The sequence below is a fragment of the Phoca vitulina genome, unplaced genomic scaffold (assembly GCF_004348235.1).
Source record: "Phoca vitulina isolate PV1807 unplaced genomic scaffold, GSC_HSeal_1.0 scaffold1, whole genome shotgun sequence".
Classification (NCBI taxonomy): Eukaryota; Metazoa; Chordata; class Mammalia; order Carnivora; family Phocidae; genus Phoca; species Phoca vitulina.
The window spans coordinates 95,011,034-95,035,010 of NW_022589704.1; the positions used below are offsets into that span (position 1 = coordinate 95,011,034).

Here is a 23,977-nt window from a genome sequence, read left to right on the forward strand (position 1 = left end):
ACTGAAAAATAGAAGCCATGAAATCTTCCCCTCTGTGAGGTCATGATAACCTCATTTTTACATACAAATCCAGTGCATTTTATTTATTCATACTATGTTCATGTAAATAAATATTTGCAACTTTAAAATAAACACATGCACCATCACATTTGTTGCAAACTGATTTCCCTGAGTGTTTAACAAAGAAACAAACAAAACTGTGATTTATTAGCTTTGGGTTGGGTGTGAAGCCAAAATACTCACATGAAAGTTAACTGCTGGTATAGATGGCATGTGAAAACACATTTAATATTCAGTAGAGAAAGAAATTCAAGAAAACGAGGAAGAAGGGTATACATCTCTGAAATGAGGTGATTTTAAGGTTTTTAGAGTTAAAAGCAATGAAAAATAATGGATCACTAGGAAAGATATAAAATTGTATGGTATGTCAAAGGTTAAGAGTCAAATGAGGGAAATATAAAGTAACATGAGCTAAAGGTAATAGGAATGGCAAAACCTATCCTATATCCTGTTTCAAATACAGGCACAATTTTATATTATAAGGCCCCAAATATCTATGGCTTCCTTTACTTTGAATTCATTCCCACTGTATGCACCAAAGGTCATAACATGAAACCAGTGGAATGAAGACTGACACATTTCCTCTTGATAGAGGCAGTTCCATTGAAAATTTGTCATGACCTATCATTTATTTAGGGATTATGCGGCACAAGGTGGGAGTTACGGCCAGGAATCAAGCAAAGAATAAAAGGAAGCTCCAGGATCAAAAGGTCACTCCTCTCTTAAAGACATGGTAGGCTCTGACATTTGTATCTTTCTAGATTGTTTTTCCCATCACTGAACCAGATATCTCTCAACACATCTTCCAGGGCAGAAATAACGTTCATTCTAAAGCTTTTTGCCCTTTACCAAGAAAATAGCAAATGGCCTTTTCCATTCTAAGAAGAGACTACTTCCTTCATTTTAAGCATAGACATGACTGAAGTGGGTCCAAAACTTTATTGAGGACCATGCTTGAGATGGGGAGATGGCACCTGAGTTCATCTTTGACTCAAATTTTTGGACCAACCTAACTTTCATGACCTAACAGGGCCTCTGTGAAAAGCTGATTCATATTTTACTTGATTTTTTAAAAAAAACTTTCAAGTGAGTTGGTCACACTCTGATCATTATGCCAGATGGTCCTCTGGTTGGCATGAGTTTAACTTAGTCTATAACTCTCATTTGCTTATCGTCCCTAAGTGAGTGAAGGAAGTTAAGCCCTTTATATTCACAACCTACCAGGCATATTCTCCTAGAATACTGTGGGGAGAAATTCCAGGTAGGAGTAGAATTCTATACCTAATTCCAGCATTTTCAGATTTTAAGAAAGAATTGAATTTAAATTTATTTTGAAAGAAAAAGAACCTTGGAACTTTAGGAGTTTTGAGCCAAGTACACATTTGCAAGGAAATGTCGATTACAATTTTCTAGCACTCATGGAGTGAGCCAACAAGGGAAACAGGGTAACACACATTAGTGCAGCTTAGCATCAAAAGAAGCTTCCCACAAATGTTGCATTCCATTGTCTCCTGATACTCTAAATATAACTTCCTTACTGATTATTTTCCTTTCAAATGAAGTATTTTTTTTAATATTTTACAAAATTAATGCAATCATAATTTTACATGGCACAGTTAAACAAAAAGGGTTTTTTTTAATCTTCGGCATCACATTTTTAAGTCCAATAAAGAAAAAAAAATGACCAGGGTGCCTGGGTGGCTCAGTCAGTTAAGCGTCAGCCTTCGGGTTGGGTCATGATCCCAGGGTCCTGGGATCGAGCCCCACGTCGGGCTCCCTGCTCAGCAGGGAGTTTGCTTCTCCCTCTCCTCCCCGCTTGTGCTCTACTCTCGCTGTCTCTGTCTCTCTCTCTCAAATAAATAAAATCTTTAAAAAAAAGAAAAAAATGACCAAAAAAAGCTTGCTTTCCTTCTTCTCATCAGTTAAAAAAAAAAAACAAAACTAATAACCATGTATTTATAAAACCTGGAATGGAATTTTAATGCCTTAAAATGGCTTCTGTTGATGATAATAGGTATTCTAGAGAGTATCTATCTGTATTAGTCTCCTAGGGCTGTTGCAGTATAATGAAGTACCACAAACTGGGGGGCTTAAAATAACAAAAATGCATTTTTTCACAGTTCTGGAGGCCAGAAGTCTGAAATCAGGATGTCAGCGAGCCCTCTGTGCTCTCCTAGCTTCTGGTGTTTGCCAACAGTCCTTAGGATTCCTTCTCTTGCAGGTGCACGACACTCGCTTGGTCTCAATATCAAGGGCTGCATTCCCTCTGTGTGTGTCTATATCTTCACATGGCATTTCCCTCTGTGTGTGTGTTTCCCTGTATCTCTTCACGTCTTCTTCCCTCTGAGTATTTCTGCCTCTGTATCTCTCCTCCTCTTCTTATAAGGACACTAGTCCTACTGGATGGAGGACCCATCTTATTCCAGCATGATCCCTCTTAATTTACATCTGAATTACATCTACAAAGACCATATTTCCAAATAAAGTCACATTCACGGGGATGAGCGGCTAGCCTATCTTTTTAGGGGACACATCAACCCATGAGAATACTCAAGGCCCAAAAGCAAAAGATGATAGTCTAGAGTAATTACTAAGACTTTTGACTTGAGTTGGAAGAAATCAGCTTTGACCTACTAAGTTCTTAGGATTTGTCAATATCCTATCCCTTACATAAGAGGTCATTTCTAGCTATAATTCCTGGCCAGAAGAAGTTGGTAGGACAATAACCCTAGACATCTCAGATATATATATTTTTTTATTTTTTATAATTTATATAATTATTTTTTATTTTATTTCATATAATTTATTTTATATAATCCTTTTGTATAATAAAAGGATTTTACCTACAAACTGTCTGGTTCCCTTTCACACATGCAAATTTCAAAGGATTCCCACATCCTCTGCAAGTGCACTAAACATAGGTCCCAAGGAAAGGTGCCCAACAAGGACAGATGCAGGCTTGTGAACATGGTAAAGAATAAAATCTGAGGACTTTGTCCCTGGCTACAGTCCAGTCACTAACTTAGCTTATATCTTAACTACCAAGCAATGCCCTGGTTTGCAGTGAGTTTCTATGCAGATGATTTAATTAGAAAAGTGTTTATATGTTTCTTCATGTTTTAAATAATACAACTAATTATTCCTTTGTTACTTGTTTTCCACAGTCTGATATAGGCTTATCATTTATATTCATTGATTCAAGAATATTTATAAAGTTCATACTATTTAATGGGTAATGTTCTAGGCACGGAAAATAAAGCAAATTAAAAATACAAAAGGCAAAGTCCCTGCCTGTATAGATCTTATGTTTTAAAGAGAAGACAGATAATAAACAAACAAAATGTAATATAATGTCAAGTACTGATTTATGTTACTAAAAAATGCAGCAGGATGACCAGAGAGGAAATAAGGAGGGTACTGCTTCAGAGAGAGTGATTGGATAAATCTATCTGAAGAGGGGACATTTGAAGAGGGTTGAATGAAGTGAAACATTGAAATGTGACTCTTTGAAGGAGGAGCATATCAGCAGAGATTAAAGTAAGTGCAAAGGCCCTGAGGTAGGAACATGCTTAATGGGTCCCCAGACCATTATGGCTGGAGCAGAGAAGAGAGGAAGGAAATTAGGGTGGACAAGAATCCAGGAGCCAATTACATAGGACCCTGTAGATGTGGCAGTAACCTTAGGTTTCAGTCTCGGCAAAGGGAAACCATTGGAGGATTTTGAACAGGGGAGTGATGGGATCTGATTAACGGCTGTTAAAGCATGCTGTGGACGTTCGACTACTGAGAGGGGAGAGTAGAAGTCCTCAGAACACTCAGAAACCCCTGTGGTCGTCCAGGCAGGAGATGATGGTGTCCTGCCCTCGCATGGGAAGAGAAAACAAATGGTGGAGAATGATTGGATTTAGGATATGTTTTCTCATTTCTTTTTCTTAATTTTTTATTGTTATGTTAATTACCATACATTACATCATTAGTTTTTTATGTAGTGTTTCATGATTCATTGTTTGCGTATAACACCCAGTGCTCCATTCAATACATGCCCTCTTTAATACCCATCACCAGGCTAACCCATCCTCCCACTCCCCTCCCCTCTAGAACCCTCAGTTTGTTTTTCAGAGTCCATTGTCTCTCATGGTTCGTCTCCCCCTCCGATTTCCCCCCCTTCATTCTTCCCCTCCTGCTATCTTCTTCTTTTTTTTTTAACATGTATTATTTGTTTCAGGATATGTTTTAAAAGCAGAGCAAACAGAATTAGATGATTGTATTGGCTAGAGTCTAGCGTGGAACAGGAACCATTCTAAGTCTTTCTCTAGGCAGACTTTAATATGGGGAATTGCTTGCTTAAATAATGGAAAAACTGAGCTCTCCAGGGAACAGTCAGGCGATCCAGAGATTAGTAGAAGCAGGAGGTGACAGTCATTCCCCAGGGTTGGGGGGACAATAGCAGAAGGTGTCCTTAAAGCCCAGCAGCTGGGCCATCAGATGGGAAATAGAACCATGGGTGGTAGGGGCTATGTGACAGGAGATAGAGCCTTAGAGAAGCAGCTGCTTCCTGGAACCCCACAGGTCACAGGGAAGGGAAGAAACGCCTCGTTTTCTACCCACCCTCCTGCCATCAAGTCTTCTGCCACTGCTTGCCATTAGCCGAATCTATCCAGAAGCCAGAGAAAGAGGGAGCCTGGAAAATGTGGTTCCCTAGGGTGCGGAGCAAAGCAAGGAAAAGGAGAGCTTTGCAATTTAGAGAGCACAAACAGGCAATTTATCAGAAAACTGGTGGATGTGGGTATGAGAGAAAGAGGGGAGTCAAAGATAACTTAAAGTTTCTATATACTGGGGCGCCTGGGTGGCTCAATCAGTTAAGCGTCTGACTCTTTTTTTATTTTTTAAGATTTTATTTATTTATTTTAGAGAGAGAGCTCGTGTCCAAGCGGAGGGGAGGGGGAGAGGGGGATGGAGAGGACGGGGCAAAGAATCTCAAGCAGAGTTGGCGCTGAGCAGGGAGCCCCATGCGGGGCTCGGTCTCACAACCCTGAGATCATGACCTGAGCCGAAACCAAGAGTGAGCCACTTCACTGACTGAGCCACCCAGGTGGCCCAATCTTCTGACTCCCTGAACTCCCCCAGAGCAGAGGAAGTGTGAGCCAAGCACCTCACCTATACTACTTCATAAAGGGACCTCTTGTTGTCTCAGAGATAAAGGTAGTAGCCTATCATGAATCCCCTGTGGAAGGAAAGAGCCAAGAATAAACCGAAGTTCATGGAAAATAGGTATTCTCATTCCCTCTTCTCTCTCTGCAATTTGAAGAGAACATCCCCCGTGTCTATTCTGTCCAGTGAATTATACATTCCACTAGCGAGTCCACATGGTGCCACACACCCCCTCTGTTCCCTTTGACCCTTTCATCATTCTCTAGATGAGTCCGGGCTGTTCATATCGTGGGGCCAGATCTTTGAGCCGACAGTCTATTATGAGGTTAATCTAGAGCGAATGGTTGTGTTCACTCAGATGTAGCATGGCTTCGCTCTCTAATTACAATTCTGTGCCCTTCCAATTACGTCCCCGGTGTTCTGGAATCAACCCCTGCTGGTGACCAGCCCCTCAGCAGTCGAGGCTAACGCAGACATCTGGAAAGTTCTGTACCTCAGGCAAGCCTTCCATTTTTTATAGGAAATTCGGCCAAATAGACTTTGCAAAGTAAAAGATAGAGTTGTTTTTGTTTTTGTTTTTGTTTTTAATAAGTCAGTTGTTCTTCCACCCAAGCCAAGCCATGGGTTTTCCTGTCTGCAAACCACCTCCCCCACCCTGGGTGATGGTCGCACTGTCTCAGACACACACACCCAGCAGGCTAAGAGCCATGGGCGGCACCTTCCTGTTTTTCTTCCCAGGGCTTTTATGTGTTGTAAGACCTTCTTCATCCACCCAAAATGAGAATTTGGGGGATTATCTGTAATACTTCATCGATGCCTCTGATGAATATAAATTCTTGGTTTAACTAATTCAGATAGCAATTTATGTTATTATTACCACCAAATAAAAATCTTTTAATTCTTTTTGTTTTTTATCTCTAGTGGAATAACAAGTTATTTTATTATTCAAATGGGACTCACTTCCTGCTGTTTTCAATACGATTTTTAATGAATATGTAAATTTTAAAATTAATTTACAGCATACATTGGGAGGCATGATTTTTGAAATGACAAAAATTTGATGCATTGTAAAATTATCTCCCTCAAAATCATCCGTCATAGTGAACAGAATGTACCAACCTCTTATAATTTTATAGCTTTTTCTTCCTCTTATCTTCTGTTAGGGACTCACTTAAAATTGATTATAAAACAGTGTATTTCTTAGGCCATAATTCATTCACAGACTAATTAGGTTTTCAGTTAATATCCCATCATCGTATGGGATGGAAGCCAGTTGTGTTTGTAGCCCTTCAGGGTTGCAGGAGAGAAACCCTGATTGCTATTCCCCAGCTGACTGAGGCTCCCGATGCTAATCACTAATCACATTCAGGCCACATAAAGTATAACATCCTTCACCACATTTCCATTTGAGCTGGCTCACAGCAAGAGATCTTTATTGGCCCTGACCAAGAGACCAAAATGCATTTAAACATTTTTGTGGGGGGTGATTTTTTTTCCCCTTGCTCCAAATGACATTTCTGTAGCCATCCCCTGAAAGCATCAGAAGGGTGTGTGTGTGTGTGTGTGTGTGTGTGTGTGTGTGTACGTATCCATGCATAGCAGGCCTGGACTTAAATTCTTTTTGCTAGCTGTTTTCCAATAGGGGACAGCCTTTGGAATAGGCTTTAAGTAATCCTTTGCTATCACCCAACAGAAATATTTAAGGGACAGTTTGCCAGAGACTTCTTGAACAGTGATTGAAGGAAAAGTACTTTTTCCGGTCACTTAAGAGAACTGTAGATACACACGACAGAGAAACCGTATGCGCTGACTCCAGCAAAGAGAAACACCAGCCCACTCACATTTAACTCACTGGAGCTCTGGGTCTTCACAGAGTTGAGGAAGAGAGAATTATCCCCCACCCACTGTACTGTAGCCGACGCTAGTTCTGATGTGTGAAAAATTGCTATCCGTGACATTGGTCTGCTTCTGCTGCATGGCATTTCACTCTGTGTGCCTAGGGACACAGCCCAGGTCAAGCAGCTCCTGAGATGACCCTAGGGTGTCCCTCCGTCCTGCATCTAAGGGATGCGGTCACTCCAGGGCTCTCCAAAATCTCTTGTATTCTTTAAGGACATCGGTATTCTTGAAATTCACAGTATTCTCAAAACTTCATTCTGAGGCAATTCCCTCATTTTGTGCACAATGAGGATTTTTTTCTCTGCTACATTAAACTATTTGGATATTTAAAAAGCCTCACTGACATATTCAGTCTTCCAATTGCTAGATGATATAATCCTCACTTATTTCATATGTTTTCATCTGTAACCTTGAGGTCCTTAGTGCTGGTTATTTCAAGGAGCTTGGTTTGTGGCAATAGAAATGCTCCTTGAAAATTGTATGTTAATTAAATTTTTCCAAAGTCAAAATCTACTTTCCTGTTTACTTACTGGGGAAGTTACTGTCTCCACTTTCTAAATAAAGGAAACATAAGTGTCTTCTGGGTGATTAGACCATCAACTACCCCTCGGGAAATAAATGAATGTTCCCTACCAGACAGTACAGCATCTTATCCTTGGGGCTCAATCATTTTCAAAGGCAATAAAGGGCATTAGGTAAAAGATAAGGAAATGTTATAGAAAAGAAAGAAAGATGACCAGTAAATAAGAAATATAATTAGCACCCTGCCTTTATTTCACTAACATTTCTGGACCTCCTATGTCCAGGGATGTTCTGGGCACAATGAAAAGATAAAGAGGGTCATAGCTTCCACGGGAGACTGAGCCATGGCCACCACTATACACAGCCAAGGCTTAACGATGCCATGATAATGTCTGCACAGGGAATGAAGGGAGAACGAAAGGGACAGTGGTCAAGGCTGTGGCCAGAAAAGAATTCGTAGGATATTTTCCTCTGTCCAAGTCTCCAGAGATGAGTGGGTATTGGCTGGCATGGAAAGGTGGGGAGGACATTCTGGAGTGAGGAGATATGTGAGCCAGAACACAGAGATACTAACTGCCTGGGCTCAAAATTCAGCCGGTTGCCATCCTCAGCTGGCTAGCTAAATAATGTGTTTGATACTTATCTGCATGCTTACTGGCTTGTTTTCAAGGTGTTGCTGAGCGGTTTCGATTTTATCTTTAAAGCCCTGGATCATTTGTATCCTGATTACTTTTGAGATTGCTTTTTTACCCTTGCCCCTACGTTGCCACTGGATACTGCCTGGTTGAACACATTGATTCCTGAGCTTGCCTGGGAATAGAGAACTTTCTTTCTCTCCTCCCTGTTCTCCTTCCTCTTTCCATAGGGAACCCTATATCTTTGAAATGTCTTTCTATTTCATCACTGGCTTTTCATTTTGACATGGAAAAAACACAGACTACTGGACCTGCCATATTCCTAAATATTGACCTAAATCCTGTACATTAAAAAAAAAAAATGATAGAAGGAAGTGGTATGCCAGGCAGTGACAGGTGCAATGCAAGTCTATGGAAATTCACAGGATCTTCATTGTGAAAACTTTTTTTTTAAAGATTTATTTATTTATCTGAGGTGGGGGGTGCTCTGCCGTGCACCACAGTCCCCACTACCCACTCACACCACCCATGCATTTGTCGTTATATCAGTTCCTGTCCTTCAACAAGGAATTTTCTTCCCCTGGTCTAGAACCAGGCCATCCCTCAGCCATCTATGGAGAAAAGGAGGAATTTCAACAGAAGATATGAAGGAGACTGAGAGGCATATATGGGAAGGTCTTGTACCTACTCCTGAAGTTAAGGTCGGGTCTTCAGCTGTCCACAGAGACTTAACTACAGGAGCCACAGAAGGGTAGACAGAGGACCCTTGCCCCCGAGAAGCTGTCCTGTATTCCCATTCATCCCCAAAGTGCTCGAATCATAGGAAAGTTGCTATTTCAACTGCAGCTCTCTACCTAGTTTGTAAGGCCTTGCTTCCATGGGGAGAGAAAACAAAGAAAGGCTCCTTTCACCCTTTGAGTACCTGCTGCTTGGTGGGAAGATGGGGATGTGGGAGGAAGGGGGGAATTCTTTATGATCAATCTTAGCTCCTGGACCTACTATGTTTTTCTATATCATTGGAAGAAGGCATTAACCAGAGCTTCCTTTCCTTTAGTTAACTTGCTCTCAAGTCAAGAGGCTTAAAATACGCTCTGCCTGTCCCCAGGGAATCACTTGATTCCCGCGTTACCGGGGGAAGAGCTGAGGTGGCTGCCCCAACGTCCCTCCAAGGACGCTGCTGGGAGGCCTGCTGAATGGGGGTGCCGGTCGCACAGAAATCCGTGCGTTTCTCCGTTTCACTTGGAGCATGCTGCTGCCCTTCCTGGGATGACCATATTGAGGCTTTCACAAACATCTTCCCTCCATGCAATTTTTTCCTTGAGGCAGGAAAAAGAGACCCTCTCATTATTTATCTTGAACGTTTGATAGGCCTCCTTTGAGAAGGTCATTGTCTGCAATAGCAAAATAATCATGGGATTTCTGGACAAGCTGGAAAAAGAAAAATGATTCATTATATCAAGAATTATTTTGCCTTCAGTCCCCAAAATGGATGAAGGCTTCTAACAATATGTAAGAGCGAGCAAGGCTTAACTTATTATATGAAAGGTTACACTTTAAAGGGAAAAGAAGTTCAAACATTACATTTTTAGCTCTGCCGTAATATAACAAGGGTCAAGGCGGTCCATCTGTTCCCCCTGTGGTCTTCTGGATGTTATTGTGCTATTCCCTTTGCAAAGGAGGCCTGCCCGCCCTCCTTCCCTTCTCATCCATTTGGGCTAATGAGATTGGATGACTTTTTGTAGGTTCTATTCAAGCCGCACCCCCTCCCACGGGTCCCTGTTAGATTGTTGGAACAGATAGCATATCTGTCCATACGGGCTCAACTCACATGTTCTTGCCATGTCACAAAATCATGCATCTTCACAGCACAAAATATTTTACCGATGCGGGCGGGGGCGAAGGTGGCCGTCTAACTGCTATACGCTGTGCGTAGTGGTGAAATAGACCAAAAGGTAGTTCACAGTACAACTAAGGCAGCGACGTCTGGTACGGAGACACCTATTATGGTGGGCTATTTTCTGCAATGAAGTTTGTCTGGCATTAGTGCCAGCCAGATACCCCGAATGGGGCAGCTTGGCTGATAAAGACACTGAACTTGAAGGTGGAGACTGGAGAGGCCCACCGGTCAGTACGACCTTGACTGCTCACAAGCCAAATAAGTTAGGGAAATGATGTGAAGACCTGGTAAACTCTTCTGCCTGACAGAAAGGTTTTAAATAATATCTTAAGAAAATCAAAACAAACATCCCCTGGACCTTCTTTACAGATTGGATCTGAAATGAAAGACCCTGAGTCACACAATTAACTATTGATTTTGTTGATCCACATTTAATTCTCACAGCGATCGCGTTGTGTTTACGCAGCTGTGTGGGGCAAACATGCTTCGTTCGGAGCAAGGCGCCTTTGGCTTTTACATCACGTTAAAAATTAAATTGTTCTGTGCATGTGAGACAAAAATAAACTTTATTTTTTATTGTAGTGGATAGCTGAATTAAACCTCATAAAGTAGCATTGAGCCAGCCTAGGTGGTTTATGAAGAGAATACCTTTTATAATGCAGTAGTCAGTTTGCCAGCTGAATATATTACAGGTGGCAGAGAGAGAACAAAAAGCATTGAGTGCTGCCCAGTACTAGAATTTTGTACTAAGTCACCTCTAATTTAATCTCTCTACGGTTTAATTTCATGATTTGATATACCCAGTAATATTGGTGAGTTTATCGCCTGCACAGTCAGCCTTGTTGCTGCCCCTAAGAATATCATCACTGTCATGTCATCGCCTCACCAACCTCCCCCCGCCCCTGTCTTAAGGAGAGAAGAAACTAAATTTGAGCACACTGCCTGCCACTTGGCTCAGATGAGGTGAGGCAGCACTCACCGGCTGAAGGAAGCACTTAAGAAAAGGACAGAGCCAATGTCTGTGCCATCTATCATGGGCTTGCTCTTTTTAATAATGTTTCACCCCCTGAGAAGGTTCATTGTCTTGGCTATTGTTCCTGGACTTCCAGGAAGTGATGGCAGCTGACGCCTCACTCAACTGCTGGCCACGCCCACTGGGGGGTGCAGAAGAAAGGGGATGACTCAGCACAGAGCTGCCCGACCAGGATGGCCATAGTATGTGAGTGCACCCTGTCTCTGCTCTTGACAAAGATAGGAAATTGCTTTTGCCAAAGTAGACTATAGTCAGACGTCCATTAATGCCAAGGTCGCCCTGGTTCTGGATGCTAACCTGGGATCCGAGAGGACGTACCACTGCTGGTATGTCAGGGGGCTGTGCTATCACACGTCGGGTGATACCTTATTTTATATGTCTCTTCGTCATGGAAAAGCAGACATGACAGAAAACTCGGTCAAGTCTCTGAGCTCCAGAGGAAATGATGCAGTGAAAGCAGATCTAATACGGACTGCTTTTATTGATATGCAGTGAATATCATCTCCAAGAGATACAAGATACAGTGTCAAGAATCTGAGAAAGGAAGCAGGATAAAATTCGTCCATGGCTTCAAGAAGTGTGTGATCTAATTGAGAAGTGGGACATTGATATGAAAATAGCCTATATCTGAGTCAAATGGACAGACTGGCTGTTTAGGCCAGGAATTCAGAGAAAAAAAGATCCTGTGGGTGAGTTATTATAGAAACAGAATGAGCAGCTCTGAATAACTAAAAAAAAAAAAAAGGATCAAATTCTAAAACTTGGTTATTATTGGCAGCAACATGGAATTAGAGGAAAGAGAAGAAATTCTCATTTAAGCATGTTGAATTTAAGAGATAACTAGGGCCAGAGAGGTTAAGAAAGGTGAATGGAAATAGTAATTAGTTAACCTATGAGAAACATTTGCCCAAATGCTGTTACAGATGAAGAATGGAAGAAGACCAAAAGAAGCTAATCAAGTCGAGGGCATTAATTCAAAAACAGAATTGGGGCAAAAGGGGCATATCCACAACTTTGAGATTGACAAGATGTGTGTGTTCTAAGTGCCATTATTAGAACCAAAGAGCAGGCTGGATAGATTATTCCAACTCATTTCTCAAGGATTCATCTCCTAAAATATATGAAGCTTTGTTCTATATCGATATCATATTAAAGAATTTTTTAAATGTATATTCCATGTGAGCAGTAGCTTTTGTCTCATATACCACTCTATCCCCCCGTGTCTAGAATACTGTCTAGAACATAGTAGATGCTGAATAAATATCTGTTGAGTAAATAGGTAAATAAATAAATGACGTGGCAAGAGCAGCATAATCTCTATATAAATATTCATTAAGATCTGGGTACAGAGTTGAAGTAATGAGTGTCATAGTCATACTGTGGCAGAGCAAGGGATAGAATCCAGAATGAAAGCAGATTTCCACTGGCATTCTCCCAACTAGCACATCCTTCCGTCCTAGAACCCCCGTGCTTACTAGGTAATGAGGAATAAGGGTATCTTTACAATTGTCACAATAAACTAGACTATGACACAGAATGGAAAGCTCAATGTTCCTAAATCTTCAGAAAAATTCTCACCAAGGAATCTTCTCTCTAGAACAAGGATCAATAAATCGGTGCTGATTCTGAGTTGCCCCGGCTCCAGGACTCACTATGTCACATATCCTTGGGGAATAACTACATCTGAAGTAAAGGCTGATCAGCCCTAAAACTGTAACATGGATTGCATTCGGAGATGAATAGTTTAAACACGAAGAGAGTGAACATTCTAACATCTGCAAATATCTCTGTGTTTCTGGATGAACCTTACGTTGCAGTCCCATTGGACTCTATTGGCTGTTGTAAAGTGCCTAATAGGTTGGGTGCCATAGTGTACTGTGACCCTTAAATGGTCTACCAAACTCCGTTAGAAGTAATTTCAGGTTGCCTCTTTATAGGTTAATGAATAACATGAAATGTTTCTCCCTGGCTTTGGCACTCACAGCATGCATCATAATAAAAACTTAGCGCTTCCAGACACACTTTGATGATGACCAGCATTATGATGGTATTGGAGATCTTTCTTTGGAAGGAGAACTTCCATGGGGGGAAAAAATAGTATAACCTTTTTACAGTCATCTGATCCTCCAAATAAGTGTATTTTTGTTCTTGTAAGAGGAACCCCAAATCTATCACTCCAAAGTGAAACAAACCCAGCTGTATGGCACTGGAATACACAGATGGTCCCTTCATGCTGTATTTTCCTCTGACAAAGTTCATGGGCTCTTTATGCTGGACACACACTGACATCTAAGCCAGACATGGCCCAGTTGCTGGACAGATAGGTATCAAATTTAAGACATGAAGTGATGGAAGGGTTAGTCAAAGAAAAAAGTCTGATCAATCTTTTAAGTCAAGTGAGTAGCATATGTATTTATTTTTATTCATAATAGTGCCTACAAATTAAAGGCAGAAAGGCTTGATGCCGCCATTCTCATCAGCTGGAATCATTAACCCTGACACTAAAATGAGCAGATTTAGACGTTCCCAGCCCAGCACTTGCTCAATTCTCATTCTTGAATAAAGTTTTAGTTAATATTATTGTGCTGGAAGAAGAAAAGGGAATCTAAGAACACAGATAAGCGTGTTCCATTTAGTTAAGCTAATTACACAAGCTGGTATCAGTGAGCTGCCTTGTTTTCCCGATGCTAGGTGGCTTTAAAACAGTGCAGATTCTAATTTTGGAGAAATTGAACAATATTGATTGCATCTGATGCATTACTTAAGGTGACCAGCCTACATTTTAAATTAGAATTGTAGATTCATCCACAACCTGGAAAACAAAAATGAAAAAACATGTTTTCAAATGGGCATTTCAAGTGACGGCACTAATGTTAGAGTTTGCAGAACTCACAGATGTGTCCTTTGCATGTTCCTATAACAGTTTTACCCAGACTTATCATTACATGCCTTTCGTCTTCCCAAATGCCTTCATCTGTCATGAGCTACATTGGTGATTTTCTTTGTGCTCCTATTTTCTCTTCCCAGTGACATGCCTGGTCCCACATCTTCCCTCATTTTCCATATATGGGAGCATTTCCGATCTCTGTGATAAAATGACTTCTCTTTCCTACTGCCCTTTGGATCTAGTTTTTAAATGTCCTTGGGGCCATTGTTTATCTCTGAGCTGAGTTCTTTTCCTTTCTACAAGGTGTATTATTTTTTACCCACCCTGTTTCCTTCCTTACTGATCTTGTTGCTTGCTTTTTTTTTTTCCTCCAAAAAGTAAGCTCACTTTTTTCCCTCTGGGTTCAGGGGTTCCAGCGGAGGTCACTAAAAGTCATTGATCCTGGTAAAAGACAGCAATATAGTTAATAATATAGTCATAAAAACACATCTCAGCTGAAAATTACTCTTTCACCTAATAAAACCAGTTTGCCCTGGAGCTATCTTCAGGACCCAGTAAGGAAACAGAGAGTGCCCTCAAGTGCTGAATCGCATCTCCGGACCAGTGGTTGGATGGAGAGAGTGGTTCTCTATTACCGATCCGTCACATTAATTTTTCAGAAGGGCAACTGAAGAGTAATGTGTCCAGTTGAGGTAATAAAAGGAACTGAGCACTGGAAGAAAGTAATTATCCGGGTTGGAATTTGACCCAGTTAACAGGGTTAACACCACAACTCTTGAGAAAAGTCTGGAGGGTCTCTAGTGTTCACCAAAGGTCATTCTATCAATTTTTATGTCTCACTCAGAAACTAGCTCTGCCAGGAATACAGTAAGAGGTGGCATTAGCGAAGAGATTAGTGCCTCTGAGGAAAGAGAAATGACTTCAGCTGCATCTTTTCCCTTGAGATTGGCCTTCCCCCAGCAAATATCACTTAACGTAGACTTTGCAAAGTGCACAGAACTTCAACTAAGAAACCCAGGATTAAAATACCTCTTCCCCATCCCCACAAGAAGAGCATAACACAAAACTCTGCCCTGAATCCACCCTTCCAGTGCCCAAGATTGGCTCATCAGGAAAGGGATGAGGGAAATCACACTTTCAACTTGAACCCAACATCCAGGACTAGCCAGACTGTCTCCTCTTCTAGATTTATCTGCATCCACCTGGCAGCTCCTCTGTCTTTCACATCCACTAAATCACCTCTCTCCTATTTCTTTGCCCATGAAGAGGTTTCTCTGCCCAACCCACTCACTGCCGTCTATGAGGTTTTTTGCACCTTTTAAAAATTATTTTTCATGACAACTAAGTGGCAGAGCATTCATAAACTTGATTTCCCCCCAAGGGTTAATTTCTGCATCTTCTTGGCCTTAGTGCATTTATGACTATTTAGTTAAAATCTGCATCATCATACATAATGAAAAAGGTTGGGTGGGGGTAGGGGGCATGGTGGGGACACTTCTTCCCAATTTCATGTGCTTATTTTCAGGTGTGTGTGTGTGTGTGTGTGTGTGTGTGTGTGTGTGTGTGTGTGTGTGTGTGTGTGTGGGGAAACTCCCTAGGGAACACTCCTAGCATCTCTGTAACCACCCCCCATTCACTTCTGTGAAGGAGGAGGGATGGCTTATGTAATTGGCAACTCTAGGAGGAGAACAGGGGATGTTAAACCCACCTTCTGCTCTTTGCACCCTTTCTCTGGAGTCAGGCTGGCTGTGAGAAGCATATATTCTGTCTTGTTCCCATTATGCTAGAGGCTTTATGGGAAGACACTTGCCCCCAGCCCAGGGCTGCCAGTTACCAGGCCTATTTCTAGGATGAGTACTAGGAAACTCACTTCTTCGCAGTTAGAAACCTCATCTCCCAATGTAAGCTTTCTCATTAATAAAGCCAATATTTTATTCTCCCACCAGCCTTTTTCTTTTATCTTATTCTTCAGTTTGTTCAGAACTAAGGTGGGGAAGAGACCTATTTATTGTGCCGATAATAGATGCACAGAAGACACCCAACTAAGAATATTTTAGAGTCACAGAGCTTTATAGAGCAGGAAAATACTAAAAACTTTAATGTAAAGAAACTAAGGTATAGAGGGGTCATACAGCTAATTAACACAATTCCAGGGAACTAAACACTGGTTTCCAAATACCTTGGTCTAGTGCATAGTGATTAAGATCCCAAATTCTGTAGTCAGACTACTTCTGCTTAAATCCTGACTCCCTAACTTACTAACCAGGTGTGTGTGCATAGTATGTACACCTCTCCACTCTGTATTTTCCCATTTATACACATAATGGGGAATGATAAGCATTAAATGAGATAATTACTTCAATGCATTCAACCCAGTACCTGACACATAGTACGAGCACTTTGTAAATGTAGCTCTTTTCCTACCACGTGTCTTCTTGAACTGATCGGCAGTGAATATAGCAATAGGGAAACAAGACTATGTTGATGAAGATACTGTTTACATTAATTTGTGCTCAAAATGCCATCCTCTTTGTAAGTATTAATGCCCAGCGGAGGAACGATGCTGCACTTGAATTTCACAAGAAGATTTGAATCTCTTTCTGACATCTTACAGTAGACATATTCACCGATATTTTCAAGATATGATCAACAGATGGAAACTTGTTTGAAAGAATTAAAGAGTAGCCTTCATCACAAAACACTGATTCATTATACAATTTCATGAATTTCCTATTTGTTTCTCCCCTATGGGCAAGAGTGTCTGGCTATCCACGTATAACGTGTCTCTTTGATATCATCAACCATATTTTTTTTTTTTTTCTGGTTTATCACTTGAGTTTTTCTCTATCACCTTATATCATTCTCCCCACCTTTTCCTTATGGCAAGGGCCCATATCACCTTCAATTTTATCCTTCCTAGTGTTCAGGATATTGGTCTAGGCAGAATCTCTACTCCATGATCATTGTTGACTGTGGAAAAAAAATGGTATGCATTTTTGTGTTGAAAATCAGGAAACTGAGCTTCCAGGTCTAATTTCCCCTGAATTTGAATTTGTATGAATGACAGATTCTGTAAATACCCCATGGAGAGGACAGCCCACACCAGCCTCCCTTACCTTCCAGACTGATATAAGACTGAAGTGAAATCTTGGATGGCAAAGCTCCCTGGAAATAAAAGCTATGTATGATTGATAACCCAGGTACTGAGTCTGAACAAGTCTGGTTGGGTTCTTAGAACCCCTTATGATGGGTACCTCTTGATGTGTGTTTCTGTCTTTACAGTGATTCTGTCCATTATAGAATCCAAAAGGGCAATAGCACCTTCACATAGACTATTTGAGCAGCTCCTGGACCTAAAGTGGACACAGAATGGTATACAAATGCAGCAGGAACTCCATGGAATGCCCTCCCCTCACTTACTATATATCTCCATCCTCTTCCCTTGTCAGCATCATTCCAGGAGCCCCCTCCTCTATGGAACCCCCTCTGAGAATCAAGACCACCCGGTTATTCACACAAAGCCAGTCACACAGTGGATTGGTTTGATTGATTGATTGATTAATGTTTGACTACAAGGAATTAAATTAATTGAGGTATAATTCATTCCAGGGGATTTCTGCAAACTATGTCACTATCTACTTGCTTATCACTCAGAACGCTGCGGTTAGACTAAAGGCAGGAAAATATTTTAAGAATATGGCAACGTTATGTATTTGAAACAGGAAAATAATTTTCGCCTGTGCTGTTCAGCCCTCCCTTGTTCCCAAGTGCATTGGAAAGCCCCACCAAAAAGTGCACTGTACAACTGTTGCCACCTATAGGTGACAAATGTAGTCTATTAATTTTATCGTAATTCCGAGGAGGCATAATATATGAAGGAAATGAGGGTGTCCTAGGGAACCTCCACATCCTTGTCGAACACTGATCTTTACTGGGCTTTTTCTCATGAATATTGGTGGTGTTCCGTGATCCTTACTTCAGGTGCTCCTCTGAGAGATTTAACAGTGGCTGGTATTCGTAAAGCTCTTTTCAGGGGTTGAGGGGAAGAGCGTGGCCTCTGCAGGCAGACTTCCCCAGGGCCAATCCCAGACGCCACCACATACTGCCTCATGCCCTTAAACAAGTGACTTCACCTCCCCAAGCCTCGATTGGCTCCAAATGGACATACTAATGACACCCAGTCCCACAGAACTGATGTGAGGCTGAAAACATAATCCGTGCATCGTGCTTAGCAGAGTGTCTGCATGGAACAGGCTCTCAATTAAATGCTGACTGTTATTACCATGATTAGTTTGCAAAGCACCTTCACATACAGTGGCTGCAAACTAATGTGCCTTGTTTTGTTACCACTTGACAGATACATCGTTAGCTCACTATGTGACCTGGAGCCCTCCTTGTATCTTACATGTAAATGTTACAGGACTTCAAAATTTTTAGAACACCCAAGATCTGACAAGACAATGTTGAGGCCAGCTTGCTATGCTTCTAATTGGAGGCAGGGAAGTAAGCTGCTTTAGTGCTTTTATTCTTAGCTGTCAGGACCCCTGGCAAAGCCAACAGTTAGGACCCCTGGCAAAGCCAACAGTTGGGACCCTGCTGATGCTAGACAGGGTTGAACCTATCAAGTCTCCGCTGAGAATTTACTGATGACTGAGCAAGGGGCAAAGCCTTTAGGGAGAAAGCTGGTCGGGGAAGGAGGATGAGGAGGTCAGGCAGGACATAAATGGATAAAACATGATCTCTACCTCAGAAGTTCAAGCATAATCTCTACCTCAAAAGTTCAAAAAACGCAAAGACTGCAATTTGACAGATACAGGGGGGTTTGGGGCTGTTGTTTTTGGGTTTTTTCTTAATATAAGCAAATTAATTAAACATCAGAGGATCTGAAACATAAGCAAACACTGTTCTAGGTTGATGGCCTCCTCTTTAAAATCAATAGCTCTGGACCCATGTTAGTGCATGGCGGCAATAAGCTGCTCCTGTCTCTAGAAGAGGCACTTGAGCTGACCCCAGTCCTCACCACTCCCTATTGCTCCCCAACACTGAGGCTAAATGCCAGGTGGTTGTATCGGTCCCTCTTGCACTGATGTTGTTCTTAGAGTCAAAAAATATCTCTGTGCCCACCTTTCACTAAATACTGTGAAAATAAAAGCAAGACTGAGAAGGCCATGTGATTTTTCTTATTGGGCCATTCCTTCCTTTTCATCACCTCCATAGGCCTTTGTTATAATCGACTGAAGAAACAAACCAACAAGCATGAAACATTTGGAAAACATTGGCACACTATTTATGTCCAACACAGTGGGTGTTTAAGATTTTATTTATTTATTTGAGAGAGACAGAGATAGTGACAGAGAGCATGAGCAGGGAGCAGAGTGAGAAGCAGGCTCCCCGCTGAGCAAGGAGCCTGACGTGGGGCTCCATCCCAGGACCCCGGGATCATGAACTGAGCCAAAGGCAAACACTTAACCGACTGAGCCACCCAGGCACCCCCACAGTGGGTGTTTTAATGGTAAACAACTCCTTCCTCATCTGTACCTCAATACACTCAATTATAGTTATCATCTGTCTTCCCTCCCGGACTACCAGTTCTCCCCGACGAGGTGATTGTCAAATTTTCGAATGTATCAGAACCACCCGGGGAGCTTGTTAAAAACATTTGCTGGGCCTCACTCAGCATTTCTGATGTAGAAAGGTCTGGGTAGGGCTCAAGAATTTGCATTTCTAACAAGCTCCCCCATAATGCTGATGCTGCTGGCCTGGAGGGCAGTTTCAAAAACACTGTCCAGAATAAGAATCCTGCTTGACTATTATTTATTGTACCATTTATTGAGCACCTACTACTCTGTGTTGGGTCTCAAGGTGTTTTATTTTGACTAATTGCAACAATCCTGAAATCAAGGTGTGTCTTATCACCATTTTACACCTGAGGAAGGGAACTCAAGGGTACTCATACAGCCAATAAAAGGGCAAAGCTCAGGTGTTTCTGCCTCCGGAGCCTCAACTTCTCCCCTGGCCACACCTGACCCGATTTTATTCCGCTGTCTATCCTCAACACCAACACCTTCCACCTGCATCATGCTAGCTTCTCTAGTATTTATGGAATGAATGTGAGATCCATTTATGGCCAGAAATAGGCAAGGAAAATGCTCATGGTTCTTGAATGAAGAAAAAGGGAGAAGATATTCAGGCGAGGAGAAAATTGCAATAAACATCTTTAGTTACCGGCATTTGGTACATCAAAGCATTTCCTGCTCTCCGGGTATTTTTAGTATTGTACTATATATAACTCTTTATTAAAAATGCCTAGGAGCAGCGCCTGGGTGGCGCGGTGGGTTAAGCCTTTGACTCTTGATTTCGGCTCAGGTTGTGATCTCAGGGTGTGAGATCGAGCCCCGAGTCGGGCTCCACACTCTCCGTGTCAGGCTCCACACTCTCCGTGGAGCCTGCTTGAGATACTCTTTCCCTCTCCCTGCCCCTGCGGCTTGTGCTCACTCTCTCAAATAAATCTTTTTTTTTTTAAGTCTAAAAATTGGCATGGTATGAAACGGGGCTTTTGCATGGTGTTATACCTAATTATGGAGCCACTTTTCTGGAAGCACCTAGAAATCTGTTCCTTAGCTTGTTTCAAGCTTCTGGTTTCAAGGCAGCCATTTGAGTTTGAAAATGAACTCTGTGAGTAATGCTCCTCTATGTTAATTGTATAATGAAATAAGCACCACTTCAAGGATGATTTTTAAATATTCCTACAGAATTGTGTCATTTCCATAATGGAAAGAGAAACTGTGTCTCGGTCTGCTCTTGGGACACCAGAGCCATCCACTGCCATATCTTTTTCTTTTCTCTTCCTATTAAATATTTAGCGTATGAGAATCAGAGGCTTGAGCTACGTGTGTTGTTCCCTGGATCAAAACAGTTCCCTCATTGTACCTTTGTGCATCCAGCATAACAACGTGGGGGACGGGTTGGAGAACAGAATTGCTTTTGTCAGAGTCTGGGACGGTAGCAATAGAGATGGTTTGGCAAGTTATTTAAGTAGAATATTTGGGTGGAAAAAAAAAGACATCTTGTCTTTTATTACATAAAAGCACGGTTTAGTAGGAACAAGAGCATGGAAGGCAGCCAGCCTGGAATTCAAATCCTGTTCTCTGTCACTTGCTGTGTGACCTTGGGCAAATAACTCTGTCACTCTGAGCCTTGTTTTCGTCTTTAAAATGAGGATGTGTAACTTGCAAGTCCCCTGTGAAATGCTTCTAAAGAAAATATATTCAGTGAGTTTTATATGGTGGATGCTTAATAAATGGTAGCTATTATTACCTCTAAGCCCCTGTCCCTACTTCCTCCTGGTGTTTGGATAGAATTTTTGCCCAAAAGAGGAAAAGGAGCTAGGAAATGCATTGGTTTACAGAGTTTACCTACAATAATTGAATAATTGAATATGACTGCAGTGTTCTAGAAAGTCCTAGAGACATCCAGTAATTGGTCTTGCTGGAGCCTCCTGGAGGGGAGAGGTTACTAATGGGCAGAAGTAGTACTATGTATTTTTTTTAAGCCCTTGGGCTTTCTGGAGTCTATACCCACAGACCTGTAGATCACTTGCAAATATCTTAAGACTTGTAAAGGGACAAAACAGAAAGATGACAATGCTTCTGACAAGTCTAACAGGTATTGAAATTTCAAGGCAATTTAAGGGATTGTATGCCTTTTTCCCCCTGTACAACCCCAACTTCTGGCTGAAATTCAATCCCTACCCATATCTAGAAACAAGACAACTAATAATACTTAGTAAGAAAAGAGAGGAGTTTGAAACTTTGATGAAGACATATAAGGCACTTTACCTGAACAGATTTTGAGTAGATCCATTTAAAATGAAATGAAGTGGCACTTTACCGGTTTGCAAATCGGGACCTATTTATCTCAGTAAAATGATTAAAGTCTTGATTTATCCCTCAAATTGGCTTTATTATTACCTTTAATTATACTAGAAGGTTGTTAAAGACTTGTAGGTTCTCTCTATCCCTTTAAACTGCACGTTATACAGACAATAATTGAATATTGGATAGAATAACTTGATTTTCCAAAGAAATATGTCTCTAATATTTTCGTCTTTTTATTACAGAAATTGAAACAAGTTGAAGAAACAAAAGAAGATCCTGAGAATAGATTATCTAAAATTTCCCTGGAGTCATTCAATAAATATAACAGCAAAACTATGATTTTGTTAGAAAGAGAGAAGAACTCTCTGAACAAGGTTGAAGGACAAAAGGAAGAAAAAGAAAAAAATGAAGAGGCATCTTTGAGTAGCTCAGAGAGGCCTGGGGTAGACAATTTGGAATCACTGAGTGATTCTTTATACGATAGCTTCTCTTCTTGTGCAAGTCAGGGTTCAAATGATGTATAAAGGACCTTTTTTTTTCCTTAGTGAGCTGAAAAATGGAGCACTTAAGCAACAGGGGTGTGTGTGGAGGGGAATAGAGACAGCACCAGTAAACCCTGGCAACACCAGAGACTGCATTGTCGGATTCACAGCAAGCAACCCATGGGAGCTTCCTTCTCTGACAGGGCAATAAAGATAGGCTCCATTTTTTGTGTGTCACGAGGATGAAATGTAAACACACCCACAATACAGAAGTCTTAATTTTGCACTTTTTTTTTGAATACTTGTACAGAAGTTGTAAATTTTTGGAAAAGAAATTATATTTGTAGCAAAAAAAAAAAAAGACAGCAATAAATTGAATCCGTGCCATGCTCTTGAAATGACGTACTAAGTGTTAGAAGTTGATAATATATTTTTTAAAAATTCCAGCGAAGGTGTTTGTAGACTTCACTGTCCTAGAACTCAAGTTGTTTGTGGGAACACTCTGTAAAGCTAAAACCCAGCCCCGCCAAAAACCAGAGGGCTCGTGGTTATCTCCAACTCACAATCTCAACGTGATATGAACGTTAATTCCAGTGCTATTTCAAAATTGTTGCCAGAGAGATTCAGGTTCCAGTAGTAAGTGTTAATTCTGCTTCCACTGAAAAATGTAACAGGTACTCAAAGTGTGACACTGATGGGAAGGGAAGTGGATCAGAAGTGACCTAATTCTATTTTCAACAGCAGGTTTTCCCTCCAAACATTTCCTTACATCCTCTTCTACTTAGTGCTTCTCCATAATTCTCAACAGCATTTGTTGATTTTTTATCTTCCTGCTCTTTCGATTAAAATCTGGGCAATCTAGAAATGAAAGCAAATTCCTATCTATAACGTTCACTTTTTAAAAAATAAAATGAATGGTTGGTGCTACAAAAAAGAAATCTTACTTTTTAAGATCCTTTTTTTTTTTTCCTACAAAGTCTGTTTATATGTGAGGATAAATTCTATTTTAAAGGTTATTTGTATTTTTTCTAGATGTGAACTATTTATAATTGCTTTTGTACAGGAGCTTGTAAACTAGGCCTAATAGAAATATTTTTAGGATCTATCTGGTTACTTCAGTACACACTTGTTTGTTAAAAGAGCGTTGTATAACCAGTGTTATTTGGTTAATTTGTGCAATTTGTTATATTGAATTTTGTTATCTTAAATGAAAATTATGTAAAGTATCATTGTCTTTCAGACTTTTCAAATTCTTCTGTTTCATTTCTGAATAAAAGTCATATCACAGTTGCACCCTCTGAAATCTTAAAAGGACTTGTTCAAGAACCCTTTGGCCCAGTTATTTGAATCTCACACATGCTACAACAATCAATTCCCGGAAGGAATAAATAAACTGGCCCCTTTGCTCCAGAGATAGTAATTCAGCCAATTGTTAAGATCAGAGTCTGCAGACAAGCAGGTAATGGTCAAAGCATTCAGTCTCCCCAAGGGGTTAACCAACTAGAAATGAAAGGGCGGGGGGGGGGGGGGGGGG

At 41.0% G+C, this 23,977-nt stretch overlaps 1 protein-coding gene across 12 annotated transcripts in view; it reads left to right on the top strand.

Annotated features, from left to right (window-relative positions):
- The window catches only part of NCKAP5 (NCK associated protein 5), a 974,611-nt gene extending 951,807 nt beyond the window's left edge, over positions 1-22,804 (top strand). For 11 of the 12 annotated variants that reach the window (XM_032411698.1, XM_032411742.1, XM_032411716.1 and 8 more), the window contains one exon: positions 22,204-22,804. In XM_032411698.1, coding sequence (XP_032267589.1) covers positions 22,204-22,485 — 282 coding nt within the window. In that variant the 3' untranslated portion in view covers positions 22,486-22,804. The remainder of the gene's footprint in view (positions 1-22,203) is intronic. The other variant, XM_032411732.1, reaches the window with a different exon arrangement.
- Positions 22,805-23,977: the final 1,173 nt, after the last annotated feature.